Source organism: Neopelma chrysocephalum, unplaced genomic scaffold (assembly GCF_003984885.1).
Source record: "Neopelma chrysocephalum unplaced genomic scaffold, ASM398488v2 Primary Assembly neopelma1_43, whole genome shotgun sequence".
NCBI lineage: Eukaryota > Metazoa > Chordata > Aves > Passeriformes > Pipridae > Neopelma > Neopelma chrysocephalum.
In genome coordinates, this window is record NW_020897702.1 from 15132671 (window position 1) to 15147924 (window position 15254).

Sequence of the window (15254 nt, forward strand, 5' to 3'; positions counted from 1 at the left end):
CTTAAATCAATAACCTGCACTAACAGATTGCCTACTGAGAAGCCTTTTCCAAAATAAATTTGAGGAAACCACATAATAGCTCACTCACATGGCTCATTTTTTTAATGAAAGTCTGGAGGAGTATTGTATCCAGAATAAACATGAATTGGACAATTGAAAATTAATGTTTTCCACATTGGAATTTCTTCACTGTAGATAAACTAATTAATGATGTTTGTTTAAAGATGACTGAAGTTTCTGAAAAGTTTCAGATGATTCTTGCATTTCTCTTGTGTAGAAAAAAATTTTATCATACGTTCTTATTGCAAAAAAGAAAAGTTCTGTTTTAGGAAACCAGCAGTGGGAAACTTTATTACTTAAGTCAAATCAATCATATATATGGGCAGAATATTGATAGTTTTGATGCAGAAATACTGATACGCTATTCTGGGAGGAACTAGCATGAAAGATACATTAAAGGATGGGTGTCAGGTTAGTGGAAGTTCAGCCTCCAGATATTTGGAAATCACAATAGACTAAGCCTGCTAGGAGAAGGTTCTATCAAAAGGTGATCCTTTTAGGCTAGACAGTATATCTTCAGTTAAAAATCCTTCAGAGCACTGTGTCTTTCATTAAGATAGGACATCATCCCCCCTTCCAACAGCCCTGCTTTAGCGTCCTCAAACCATGAAATAAAAGCTTATGGAATTGTACAAGCTTTTGTTTTACAAGTCTAAAATGTTTAATTTCAGAGGAAAGGTTTAGAGAGTAAGAATTCCGAGTATCACTGCAGTGACCTGAAGCTCTGATTGTAGCTTTTATTACAGACTATGATTGAAATCTCTTTTAGCATCTTGATATATTTGATTTCCAAAGATTAAAAAAAATAATCTAAGAAATTACAAGAAATACTGCTTTCTTTTATTATGGATAGAAACACTTAATTATGAGAAAAGGATTTCTAAATCCACAGTGTTTTGAATTGTTTCACTATCTGCGTTTCCTTGATGTTTATTTTGCTTATTGGTGAAGCTGTTAAGAAATATTCTTATCTACAAGAGTGTGCAGAGGAGATGCAGTATTGCTGTGGAATCCACAAAAAGTGGAACGCCAGTTTCAGGGAGTGAGTAATTTGATATGAAATGATTAGTTAGAGATAACACTTCATATCATCCATCATTAACTATGATTCTCACAAATTTCATTTTGTGTCTGAAGCACTGCCCCTGCAAAGGCTGAGACAGCTGAGGCTGTTCATCCTGGAGAAGAGAAGGTTGCATGGAGACCTCATAGCAACCTTCCAGTATCTGAAAGAGGCCTACAGGGAGGCTGGAGAGGGACTCTTCGTCAGGAACTGTGGTGACAGGTCAAGGAGTAATGGGCACAAATTGAAAGAGGGGAAATTTAGGTTAGATATACAGGAGAAATTCTTTGCTGTGAAGGTGATGAGGCACTGGAAAACATTGCTCGGGGAGGTTTCGTGTGCCCTGTTCAAGGCCAGGTTGGATAAGGCCTTGAGCAACCTAGTCTAATGGGAGGTGTCCCTGCACATGGCAGTGGGGTTGGAAACGGATATCTTTAAGGTCTGTTTCAACTCCTTAACATTCTATGATTCTATGAGTCATTTCTTGTTTCGCAAAGGGAAAATAATTTTAACTTTTGAAGGTGATTGACCTTCAGGAGGTCAAACTGCAAATCATAGGCAAGCTGAGCTGTCGAGTTCTGCTCCACTCTTTGTTCCCACCCGATTTTAGTCTCTGCTGATTAATTATGGCTCTGTGCTTGCAGTGCCCCATGCAAAGCTGCTCTCCCCAGTCCTGCCGAGGGCGGCAGATGTGGCCAGCGTTTTATGGGGCTATCACACCTGGGGCTGCAGCAGAGCCAAGGAGCAATGCTAACTAACGATGCTGATAATATCAGAGTTCAAGAAGTGTCTGGACAGTGCTCTTAGTCATACGGGTTAGTTTTAGGTGGTCCCGCATGGAGCAGGGAGTTGCACTTGATGATCCTTATGGGTCCCTTCCAAACTGAGACACTCTGTATTTCTATGGGCACGTGCTGAAGTGGACACCGAGTCGCGGGGCTACTGCGGGATCAGGGCACCGAGAACAGACACAACCCGCACCGGGAGCCGGCACCTCCTGGCACCGCCTCCTTAGCCCCCGGCAGGCCCCGCCTGCCCGCTGCTCTCTTTGGTTCGCTCCCACGAGGCGCATGCGCCGCGCCGGTCGGCTCCACATCGGCGGAAGGGCGAGCGGAGCCCGGCGAGGCGATGGCCGGCGCGGGCAGGGACGAGCTGGGTGAGGCGAGGCTGGGCTGTGCGGACCGGCGGCGGCCGGAGCGGCTGAGGGGCGGCGGGATGGCGGCTGGCTGCGGGGCGTGGGGAGGGGGCGTGAGCGCCAAGATTGGCCGGCCAGCTCCCACCCCTCTCCACTCCAGCCGGGATGGTTCGGCCCACGGGGGATGCGCTGCGGCGCTCAGCGCACCGAGGCGGGCGGGGTGAACCATCCCACCTGGGGGAGGGGTGCGCTCTGTGCTGCCGCGTTTCCGCGGCGCCGGGGCCGGGGGAGCGGTGGTGAGGATGAGCACCCCGGAGCCGGATCGGCGGCACCTGGGGCCGGGCGGGCTGAGGGGGGTCTGCAGGGGTCGCTCCCTGAGGGCGTTAGTCGCACCTGGCTGGCGCTCGGTTTCTTTGGGAAGTCACAGCCTCCATAGAAGTACATGAAAACACGTTCTCTTTCATCTGTGATGGAGGATTGTGGGTTGCTTTAAGTCTGGGTGTGGGAGGGTACATCGATGTTTATCTCTTAGTTTTTCTCTCCGCAGATGGACGAGATAGCTCGTAGCAGGTGTAGCTATAAAGTGTAGCTGGGGCTGGACTGGGGTGGTTGAAAATCTCATCTCAGAGCTGTGTCCACAGAATCACAGAATAGGTGAGGTTGGGAACGACCACAGTAGGTCTCGTGGTCCAACCTCCCTGCTCAGGCAGGGTCGTCCTAGAGCACATGGCATAGAATTGCGTCCAGATGGTTCTGGAATATCTTAAGTAAGGAGACTCCGCAACCTCTCTGGGCAGTCTGCTCCAGTGATTGGTCACCTACACGGTGGAGAAGTTCTTCCTCACTTTCAGGTGGAACTTCCTGTGCATCAGTTTCTGCCCGCGGCCTCTTCCCCTATTGCTTGGAACCACCAAGAAGAGCCTGCCCTTATCTTGGCACCCCCCTTCACACCTTCAGATATTTATGCACATTAAGGAGGTCCCTTCTCAGTTGTCTCTTCTCAAGGCTGAACAGGCTCAGCTCCCTCAGCCTTTCCTCCTTAGAGAGATGTTCCAGTACCCTAATCATCCTTATTGCCCTCTGCTGGAAACCTGAAGATTACAGTTTCACTGTAATCTGAGGAATTCGTCCTGTCCAGTGGTAATGGTGGGAATTGGAAGACATGCTTCAAATTTTATTGTCCCCAAGGCTGCTCCATCTTGCATCGAGGGACTGCCACCTCCCAAGGAAAGGTGGCTGAAAGATATTTAAGCCTTTTTTTTCCCCCTAAGGTTACAGGTCTGGCAGTAGAAGCAGAATTTGTTTATGGGATTAACTGTTTAAAAATGCAGATCAACACCTGCTAAGAATTCTGAAGATTTTTACATAGTTTTGTCCTATTGAATACTTAATAAAGCGAAAGTCTTGCCAGTGTGTCTTCACTTGAGAGTGTGTTAATCGTAGAAATGTGTGGCTTGGTCTAGACAGGATAGAGGATTATTTAAGACTAGCATCTTTCCATATAAATGATCCATTGTGGGTTGGGGTTAAAGTGTGTAATAACTATGGAGACCTGTGCTTGTGTACACTTGGTTTAATAACTCTGTCCCATTTTATGAGCCTTCTGGATTTGACAGTTGTGATGCAAAAGCAAACAGTTCTTCATGCTTTTTGAGGGGCATTATTGACTTTCAACATTTACTTAGAAATAACGATTCTCATGATTAATAAATTCTACCACGAAGCTGAATAAATCTACTTTATTAAATTACAGTATGTAATGGAGACAGATAAATGACACAAGATAAATTTTCCAAAGAAAAATAAAGAGGGATTTAAATAACAGCATGAAGCATAAAGTTCTTGACAAGCAAACACAACAAAAACTAATGCTGTCTTTTACTATTCTGGAAAATATAATTATTAGTATTTAACAGGAACTTTTAAACCAGATGAGTTTTCCTTTTTAATTTTCAAACTGGAAAATGTGTTTTAGTTTGAGGGTTTTGTTTGTCTTTATGTCTCTCATATTCAATAAGAGTTGCTGTAGTGAAAGATAAAAAGGGAGCTGGCTTGTGTGTGGTGTATTGGGGTTATCTGTTGTTTCCTCCTTTAAGTAGGAAAATTTACAAATGTTTATTGCTCTGGACCAGTGTACCCCTGGCACTACCATCCATAGTCACTTTGTGTTGCTCCATAATTTCTTTGGAGGTTGTGGAAGCATGTGACTGAGTAATGTGGGAGATGATGTGTGCTTCATGGATAATGGTGGACTATACAGTTAGATGTCTTCTGGAGAAATGCTGGGAAGTTTGTTTGTAGGCTAAAGCTTGGGTAGTGGAGAAACAGGTACTTGTTTCTGTGGTTGAGGGAGTAACGGAGTGTTATTCTGAAAATAATTAGGGGCAATGTTTTCTTTGTAACTAAATTTGTCTTAAGAGTCCTGGTTCTGAATGCTGAATTAAAAAGCTTCTCCACAGTGTTGAGACAATAAATGGATCATTTGTGAACTGCAGTAGTTGCTGGGAACACCAAGCCTCTCCAGTTGTCACAGACGTGGTTGCTGCCGGACCTAAATGTGTTTTCTGTGTTACACTGTAGTGAAGTCTCCTTGGCTGTGTTTGCTGTTCACAGACTCAAGCACTAACCTTGTCCCATAAGGGCAGCTGGCCTTGGTTGGTGACACAAGCTCTGGGTATGCCCTCTGGATCATGAATATGGCTTTCTATAGCCTGTGGGAAAATATTAGCATAAAACCACATTTTAGGCTAGCATAAAGATGACGTGGTTCTGATTTTCTTTTATTCAACAGTCAAACCAGCTGCTTGTTAACTGGAATCTTTATCCCAGTTATGGAGGCCCTGGGTCACCCTCTATTTAATAAACAGATTTCACAGGACTGTGAATCTTGTACAGTGTTTCTGGCCCTGTGGGCATGTTCTTGTGTAGAAGCTGACCGTGCAGTGAAGTTATCTATGAGACGTCCTTTGCCTACTGCTTTTTGCCGAGCACTTAATACACATGTGAAGTGTTGCTCCAACAAGGTCTGTGTGTTCCTTCTTCCGTAAATGAGTAAAATCAGCTGATGTAAACAATGGTGGGCTATATTCTCTCCCCCAAATCTTTTTATGCTTATATATCAAATCAAGTTTATTGTTTGCTGACACTGACTTCAAAAACCTGAAGGAAAAATAACTAAGCTAACAAAAACCAGATCATATTGTTAAATTGGATTTGTAAAGGGGGTTTTAGATATGATTTGGCTGGGGCATGACCTTCTCCAAAGGAACAATAGAAGATTGTACTTGGCTTTGTTTTTAATATCTCCTCAATCTTTAACTTCTTGTGCAGCCCTGGCAAACTTTCATCCTTTTGGCACTGTTTCTTCTGTAAAATGAAAATGATGATCAGTTTTATCACTTGTGGTGCTGCATGGTTCAGTTAAATTTGAAAGTGTTAATTGCTTGAGCTGTATAGAAAAATTAACTAAAGTTCTTGGTGAAAAATTTGTTTCTTTACAGAATTTTGGAACCAAAGGATTGCTTCATTATGCTGTAAAAGCTTTAGAATTAAGTCCATTTAATAACAGTTCAAAATTTTTCTTGGTAATATGTCCATAAATGTTGTCAAGATGCTGGCAAATTCTAGGGGATAGAAAAGTACACTTGAAGATTCAAATCTGGAAATACTGGTCATAATGATTTAAACACTATAGGTTTAATTTCACTGTGTAACTGGTGGCTGATTAGTGATTGAAATTTGTCAGAGGTCTTTGAGGATACAGTGTTGACATTTATGCATGATTATAGTGTGAGGTGTAGCTGTAATGAATAAGTGAATTTATCTCTCCAGTGGTTTAAGGAATCAATTTAAACATTGCAGTGGTTAACTCTGGGAGAAGTTGAAATGCACTCTGTGTTGCCTTGCTTGATAGTAGCAGTACTTGCAGAGCTTTTTGGCACCCTGCTTGCATGGGTGTTCAAAGAAGAAAGCAGAAACAATGACAGATATTTAAATAATTGTTAAAGACAATCAGAAGGCAGCATTTGATCTGAAAAGATTTTTGTGGTGGTACAAGGAGAAAAGAAATTCGTATTAGCTGATTGAAATTAGCTGAAAATTGGCTGGTACTTAGGCTAAGTAAAAACAAAAGGGTGTGTAGAAGTGAATTTCCTCATTCTTAGTTGTGCTGAGTAATGATAATGCAGAATTTTCAGTGTCCGAGCACTGGATTGGATCATTCGTAGTGTGTTTGGATGCTGCCAGAACAGCTTGGAGGAGCATGGACCTAAGATTGGCTGAGGTATGCTCTGCACCAGGTGCTTTGTGAGAGCAGCTATACAACTTCATCTTTGATGCAAGTATGACATGTATATGCTGTTCTTGTAGCTGGAGTTTGAGATCTGATTTAAACTGCACATATTGGACCTTTGTAGGAAGGAATCAAAGTAAATGTGGGTATTCTGTACCAATTTTCTGGCAGTGACTGTGGACTTTCCAGAATAATTCATTTCAGGCTAGGTCCAAGTATGCAAAGCACCCATTCTTTGACCTTGTGAGCTCAAACTCTTGCTTAGTGTGCTCTGGGTCCATTAAATCTGGATGTTACACAAACCTGTATGTCACTGTGAGTATGGACTGTGCAGTGGGACACAGCCACAGTATTCCTTCCAGCAGCAGAGATCTCATCAAATAAAAACCCATGCTTAGAAAGTCTCATGACCCAAACCTCATTTTATGTCCCAGGACCTTTACTCTTAATGGATTCACATATTTTAGGCCAAAACTATTGATGCCTGCTCTGCTGGTGCTACGAAAAAAATCTAGGAGCCGTTTAGCTGGGGTGAGATAAGAAAGGGTTTAATTATGCCAAGGCAAATAGATGTTACACGGCGCGCGTGCCGGGCTGTGCCCGAGATGTTACATTTATAACAATATCTGGCCAATCCCAAGTGTGTCCATCCTCTAACTTTTGGTCTAGTCCACCCCCTGGCCCGCCTCCTGGAATTGGGTCGGGGGGCTTTTTGGGACCCCCTCTTCATCATTCTTCCTCATCTTCGGGGTACAGAGAGCAGTGTCACCCAGTTCCTTGACTCTGTCCTGCGGTTTAGGCCAAGGTACAGGCGTTCTCCAAACAAGACAGGCTTGCCTTGACAAGAGACAAAACATTTTCTACTGGATATGGGGGTAGGGTGATAGGGGGGTATGGAATGGGGTGAGATGATTAAGGAATGTATAAACTAAAGGGTACTATGGGGAGGAGGGAGAAAGGGTTTCTAAAATCTACTTCTATTACCTATAAAACTTATAAGGTAGAAAAATAAGAAAATCATTATGGGCTTAAGGCATCACTATACACCAGTCATGGGATGAAGAAGGAATAACAAGGAGAAGGGGGCAATTCAAAAGCATTTCTATGGCTAGAATAGAGACTAGATAGCTTTGTTGGAATATTTTATGTAATGCAGTATTTCAGGAGAACCTGTAGTAAGTATAGTTATCACAATGCGAGTTGATGCAGATTGCTGTTGCCTGTGTTTGAAAACTTGTCATAGAATTTATTCTCAAATGTGTTATTACATTAGAACAGGATCAGCAAATTGCCAACCTTAGTGTACAAACTGGAAACAGATATTCTGAGGTCTAGTTTAAGCAATTTCTGAGAACATGGGTGAATAGTTAACAGTAAGTTAGGTGATTATCGGAGCTGGGATAGTGATGACAATAACCCTCAGATGACTTGACAGCTTTAAGCATGGGCAGATGACTTTTCAGAAGAAAAATAGCTTGTCTTAGAAAAATTCTTTCTATTTAAAAGATGAGGGGAATGCTTGAGTATGTCTAAATCCATTCTTAAAGGACTACCTTTGTGATCAGAAGATGGGTCAGGAAGTTGGGAGAAAAGTAAAATGGGGTGTCTAAAAACTTCAGAGTCTTCTGAGTGTCATCTGGTTGCATGGTAAACAATGTAGATGTATGTATATATCAAATGTTCCAGTCTCAGGCTGTAATGGAAGAAGAAAATTTTACTTTTCTCCTTTGACTGAGCAGTTGCTGATAGTCACCAGAGCTATTGGTCCTAAGGGTCGTGCTGGTTCCCTCACACTGCTAAATAGGAATCTTAGTTGCTGCATGTTGTCATTGTTGTTTAGATTACAAAGAGGATCCTACAAAATGTGATGGAGACAAAACTGGAAAATATTTTTATTATTATTTCTTTTATATGTAGTTGAATCTCATGTGATCACAGACTTTGCACGCTTGTAGTTTGGCTTGTTCCTAATGAAAACACTTCAGATCCTAAGTTTAGAATCAATATTTTAAAGAATGAAAATGAGCCTAATCAATTGCCCACTGGGTGAAACTTCCAGGTCCCTCTGACCCCTGAGGGGACAAACTTTTACTCCAGAACTAGAGTGTGCAGATCTTTGTGAGCATCAAATGAACCCAGTAGGGACTCAGAGCTGAGAAAGGATGGTCATGGCATCCTCAAGAACTAGTCAGCACAATGTTGTGGGAGCAGAGGGAAGGAACTTTGCTGTCCTTCTTTTGATCAATTTATAGACTATATGCCATGTAGTGAAACATGTTTAAGTCTGTCTTGACTTCTATAATTAGAATATCACTGAGTATAAATTTGCTCTACAGTGTACTTGCTGGCTGAGTCTCTGACCTCTGATTTTTGCTCTTGACTAGTCATCTTTGCTTCTGTCAAGTGCTTTCATTACTGGCTTTCAACTTTACTGACATGAAATTCGGATGACCCTTTGGTTTTTTCAGGAGAGTTTGAGCTCTGCTTTTAATTTTAACGACTTGGATAAGCTGCCTTCTGCTTTGTAGGATTTTTACACTTGTTCTACAGTTTTTCTTTAGAAGTTCTTCTTACTTAGCATTGGCTTCAGTGCCCTGCTGGTGGGTTAGACATCTTTAAAGTTTCATAGAAACCTTAATGATTTGTTGAATGGCTGTGGTGGGTTGGCCCTGGCTGGATGCTGGGTGCCCAGAGAAGCCACTCTATCACTCCACTCCTCAGCAGGACTGGGGAGAGAAAATATAACAAAAGGCTCATGGGTTGAGATAAGGACAGGAGAGATCACTCACCAATTACTGTCATGGGCAAAACAGACTTGACTCGGGGAAATTAATTTAATTTCTTATCAGTCAAATCAGATAGGGTAATGAAAAATAAGAATAAATCTAAAAAAACCCGTTTTCCCCACCTTTCCCTTCTTCCCAGGTTCAACTTTACTCACAATTTCTCTACTTCCTTCCATCCAGCAGTGCAGGGAGATAGGGAGTGGGGACTGTGATCCATTCATCACGTTATCTCTCCTACTCCTTTCTCCTCAGGGGGAGGACTCCTCACACTCTTCCTCTGCTCCAATGGGGGTCCCTTCCCATGGGAGACAGTCTTCTGCAAACCTCTCCAGTGTGGATCCCCCATGGGATCCACAAGTTCTACCGGCAAACCTACTCCACCGTGGGCTCCTCTTTCCAAAAGGCCAGGAGCCTACTCCAGCACAGGCTTCCCCTGAGGTCACAGCCTCCTCCACTGTTGGGTCCTGCAGGGGCTGCAGGTCGATCTCTGCATCCCCATTGACCTCCCTGGGCTGCAGGGGCACAGCTGCCTCACCATGGTCTGCACCACAGGCTGCAGGGGAATCTCTGCTCCAGTGTCTGGAACACCTCCTCCCCCTCCTTCTTCACTGACCTTGGGGTCTGCAGGGCTGCTTCTCTCACATATTCTCACTCCTCTCTCCAGCTGTTGTTGCTCAGTAGTGTTTTCCCCTTCTTAACTGTTATTCCAGAGGTCCACTGTCACTGTTAGGCTCGGCCTTGGCCGTGGCGGGTCCATCTTGGAGCCGGCTGGCATTGGCTCTATTGACATCCAGCAGCTTCTCATAGAAGCCACCACTGCAGCCCCTTGCTACCAAAACCTTGCTACACAAACCCAATTCAGTGGCTACTTTTCAGTGCATTTTATATTTCCTGTTTGGTTTTGTGCACATATCTTGTTTTAATTAATTAAGTCTTAATTTTTATCAGATTGACCATAATGACTCCCCAAAATAAAACTTGTATTTGGCAAGTTCATATGCATTTAGGTACTTTAAAGATGTCAGTTGCCTGTACATTCTTTTAAATGTATCTGCAGGCTCACAGGTGTTGCAGATTTCACAGGTATTTCGTTAGAATCCATGTTTTTCTTACATCATAAGTAAGCTTAATATAGTTAAGGTATTTAGTGTTCATTCAATTTATGAAATATTTTTGCTTGCTGAATAGTGTTTTAATGTAGCTAATGTTTTAATGTATGTTTTAATGTAGCTAATGAATTTCATGGTATTCTTCAGTGTTTTCAGAGTTCTGTAAGCTACGTGGTAATTCGTTGTGCTCTTGCATACTTAGAATTCATTAAGCTTGGAAAAGACCTCTGAGATCACTGAGTCCATCTGTTACCCTAGCATCACTATGTTACTACTAAACCATATCCCTAAGTGTCACATTCACATGTCTTTTAAATACCTTCAGGGATGGTGACTCCACCACTTTCTTGGACAGCCTGTTCCAATGCCTGATAATGCTTTTAGTAGAAATATTCACTAATGTTTAAGTCACAGGGATTTCTCTCTTTTTTTGGTGGAAGTTATGAAAGTTGAGACTTATTTAACGTAGTTTATGAATGGATACTGTGGTAGGCAAGTGTAGGGTAAATGATCTTTTTGCTCTTGGCAGGATTTGCTTTACTTAACTGTAGTAATTTAAAAATGGTTATAATTTACTCAACATTAAACTGACATAAGCTGTTAGTTTTGCCTGAAAGGCGATTTTGTTCGCTGCTGACAGCTTGCTGTTGCTAGGTGGTGTTACTGGAAATTTATGTGAGTTTAAAAGGTTCATGAAATTGCATCTTTCAAAGCATGGAGCCTGATTCCTTTGTTTTGGTTCTTTCTCTATTGAATAGAGATATCTTCTGCGGTACCTGCCTTACCTATCCGTTTTAGGATGGGATGACTCTGGGGTGTGCTGTTGTTTACCACTGATAAGCATAGACTAAATGCTTAGTTTTGCAGTAGCTAACAGCGGGTAAGATAAATATCTTTTGTAACAATAGGTGACGTTTCTGTTTTGCTTTTTGTTGTATTAGCTTGCAAAAGGATCTAAACTATTGACATTTTCATGATAAAAAGTTGGTTTTCTTAATGAAAACCTGTGGTGTTTGGCCATAATAATAATGATAATAATGAGATGGTGTACCACTTTAAAGAGAGAGATTATCCTGTGCAAACTTGTCCTCTATGTATCTGCTTAAATCAGCATTATGGTTAGGAACACACGTAAACCTCATGGCATGGGAAGTTTGAGTCACGTTTTATGTCTGAACTCTAAGTTTGTTTCTAATGCTAATGTAGTGTTAATTCTGTTGTACAGGCATGGAAGTAATGAAGCCTTTAATTGATGAAGAAGACTCAGATGGCATCTCAGAAGAAGAGCATGAAAATAATTTCCTGCCAGTTAAAACACATTACCAGCTTGGCAATGAAGAAGGCATTACGTATGTGTTACTCTTAAGTATCAGCTTGTTTAAATTTGTTGTCTCTGTCTAATTTCTTATGAGCAGTTTACTGAACTGTGTATGGGTTTTCTTGCACCTGCAGAACAGTTTTGTGGTTTTGTGGTTGTACATCAGGACTTTACATAGTTCTGCCAAAAAGCAGCCCATTTTGAATAGTTTTTTTTGTTCTTTGGAAGCTAAGGATGTGGCCATAAAATATTCCGAGGTGCCTATTTGTAAAGTGACTGGATTACTCAAAATCCAAGCACTGTTTAAAAAAGATTTTGAGAAAACTCTGGAGATAATCTGTTTGTGAAAGTTTAATTAGAAGAGATGGCAAAGGTTTGGGTTTTGGTTTTCTTTTTTAATTTGTATAAAACTTTGGCTGTCAAACTTGTGATTTGCAGCTGGTAATTGTTTTGAATGTTATTGATTCTAAAATAGCGATAAACAGTGATAAAACTTGGTAATTTTGACTCTGAGGCAAAAGAATAATAGAATTGCACAGAAAATAACATTTCACAAACTGGAGTAAAGAACTGAATATCAGACTTGTATGTTCTATTTGAGAGTGCTCACATATAAAGATGAATAGGAATATTATTTGAATGTGCTGCACATACTTTAAAATAACTAGACCACCACAGTGAGTTGAAGCTCAAAATTTATCACTTTATTATTAAATGACAGAGGATGTGGTTTTACTTTTGTCCCCTGCCCTATCTCAGTCTACTTCTAATGTGATGTTTTATCCTCAGGTTTATACAAACACTTACCCACCTCCTCAAGGGAAACATTGGAACTGGGCTTCTTGGTCTTCCACTTGCAATAAAAAATGCTGGTATTGTGGTAAGAATTCAATTCTTTTTTCATACACTAGGAGAAATATCTAGACTGATTTACAGATATATATCCTGAAAAAGTAAAATCCCTATACTTCTTATTTGTTACTGCAATCTTAATAGAGTTGTGTTGATTTTCCTCTTTAGTCTGGTGAAATTAGTACTGAAGATTAAGATTTTTATTTTTTTTGAAAAAGGTACTACTTCACTCTGAGGACTTCATTGCAAGAGTTGTGTTTTTGCATAGCCGAAGTGTTTTTCTGGTCAAAACACAAACTTTGTAAAAAAAAAAAAAAGATATTTTGATTTACTCAGACTCCTATGGTCCTATGGTGTCTCATAGGAATTGTTACTATGTGGTTGTCTTTGTACACACTTCTCTAGAGGCAGATTGTATGTCCTAGGATGCATCATCAGCTTGTTAAATCAATCTCGTGTTTCTGCAGCAACAGGCTATAGCACAGGTTGTTTATACCGGGTAATTAACAATGCATTTCCTAGGGCAGGGTAAATTTACCCAAGTGAAATTTTCACCGTACAACTAAATAATCCTGTAATTCTATAGTACAGGATGTTCAGTTTAAGAGTGACAGTTACATGTGAAAAGCAGATTCCTTCTGTGAAAATTTCTGGTTAAACTTCTACTCTGAAACAAATGATTTAATTTGATAATTATCTATAGTTTGTAACTTTTGCTGTCATTACCACTTTAAACCGGTTCAAACCACTGTTTTGAATTGGACACTATATGCAGTCTACTCTCTTCACAAATTTTTTTTGGCAAATGAAGCGCTTAGAGGAGTGCAGTTCTTTGTGCCCATTTGGTACTTATAGCCATCTCTCAAGTAGTGAACGTAAAGTAAGGAATGCCATGAAACATCAGCAGTAACCCCCCCTCTGAGAGAGGGAAAAAATGCAGTTGCACAAAATTTTTTTTTTTGCTACAATGTGAATTTTTTTCATTTAGAGATTTTTCCCCAGAATATTTTTATGAGAAATTCTGTATATTTCCTATGTCCTCCCTCCTTTTTTTCTCCATACTAGGTTGGACCAATCAGCCTTGTGTTCATAGGAGTTATATCGGTTCACTGTATGCACATCTTGGTACGTTGCAGCCACTGTCTATGTCAGAGGTAAATGTGGAACTACTCGTTCAGTTGCTGAGTTTCAGTATTTTTTTCCTTAATTCACCTGTTCTGTTTGTGATTTTTGACCTACAGAATGTCCTGATGCTATAGCAGTTCCTTCTCTCAGTTTAGAATCTTCTAATTGTTGGAAACAACACTCAAATTTGTAGTGTGTACCTATAAATGATCGGTATGCTTTGTGCAACTCACTGAAAAAAAAAAATTGTTCTCTGTTCATATTCAAAATGAAATTGGTTTAGCGAGTTGCCCAGTACCCTGCTCCTTGCTAGCAAATAATAGGATCTTTCTCATTGCAGTTTTAATTGCTTATTTTCAGTCCATTGGTCCTTCTTTATATTCATAGCTTTCTTCATAGCTTCTGAATCTTCATAGCTTTGGAAAGTGTATAATTTATAAATAGCCACTTTATAAGTACTCTATAGGAATAAAAGATAAACTAAGATGTGTTGTCAATGCCTTCCATGATTATATGTGAGTTCTGTCTCTTTGAATTGTGACAACTTGATTCTTTGAACTTGTAGTGCTGAAAGACTGAGTTAAAATGAGCTAGTGAGCAGATAAACACTAAATACTCCTCCAAGTGAGTTGTACAATACTGGGGGGAAGCAGTTATTCAGAGTGATAGAGCTATTCAGACTGACAGAGTATTTTGATTAATAGTGACTTTTATTAAACATTTTTATCTTACTGTCAGGTGTTAAAAGAAAAGCAGTGAGAGAGTCTCATGTTTAAAAAGTGCAGTAAAGGTTTTAAACTGAATAGAATTGCAAAACTATTCATGCCCCCGTAGCTGGAAAATCTCTTACCAGATTCATATGACATTGTACTGTGAATGGACCCTGTCATTCGTGAATTCTTCACTTCTTCCACTGTAGTTTTGAATGATCTTTGAAGATGATCACTGAAATAAGATCATTGAATCAGTTGTCACTGCTTGTGCAGGAAGAGTTTTTGAAACCTGTTCAAATTCTTTGTGACTTTTAGATTTGAGATCAGTTTCTTAAGCTCATCTTATAAGTATCTGATTTTGGATTAATTTATAAAAGAACTTTGTTCTGTAAGGAACTTATTTAGTACTGTTGAAGTGGGGGAAGCAACATTGTGTTTAACGTGCTTGTTGAGTGCTAAATAATAACCTTTCCTGGAGTAAGGAAGCCTGAGCCATACCTCTGAAATTCAGCAGCAGTGGCATGTTGCCACTGGTGATAACTTGTTATAATTGTGGGAAACCAACAGCATTTTCAAGGTAGGGCATAGATTTTAGTAACTCCATTCTTAATTTTTTGATTTCAGGATGAAAAAGTCCTCACTGGGGTATAGTGATACAGTTAGTTATGCCATGGAATTGGGGCCTCTTGCTGCTCTTCAGAAACGAGCTTCTTGGGGCAGGTAAGTTTGAATTAGAATTTAATTGAATAAATTCATTATTAAAAATTAATGGTTTGACTTGGAATGATAGGAGAATTTCTTT

General features: G+C 40.5%; 1 protein-coding gene across 2 annotated transcripts in view; it reads left to right on the forward strand.

The window, feature by feature from the left end:
* The first annotated feature begins 2200 nt into the window (after nucleotides 1-2200).
* Nucleotides 2201-15254, forward strand: part of SLC36A4 (solute carrier family 36 member 4) — a 95008-nt gene continuing 81954 nt past the window's right edge. Inside the window, exons 1-5 of one of the 2 annotated variants that reach the window (XM_027677446.1) lie at nucleotides 2201-2279; nucleotides 11670-11793; nucleotides 12552-12642; nucleotides 13680-13768; nucleotides 15077-15172. In XM_027677446.1, the coding sequence (XP_027533247.1) occupies nucleotides 2252-2279; nucleotides 11670-11793; nucleotides 12552-12642; nucleotides 13680-13768; nucleotides 15077-15172 (428 nt within the window). In that variant the 5' untranslated portion in view covers nucleotides 2201-2251. Of the gene's footprint in view, nucleotides 2280-2582; nucleotides 2697-11669; nucleotides 11794-12551; nucleotides 12643-13679; nucleotides 13769-15076; nucleotides 15173-15254 lie in introns of those variants that run through there. The other variant, XM_027677447.1, reaches the window with a different exon arrangement.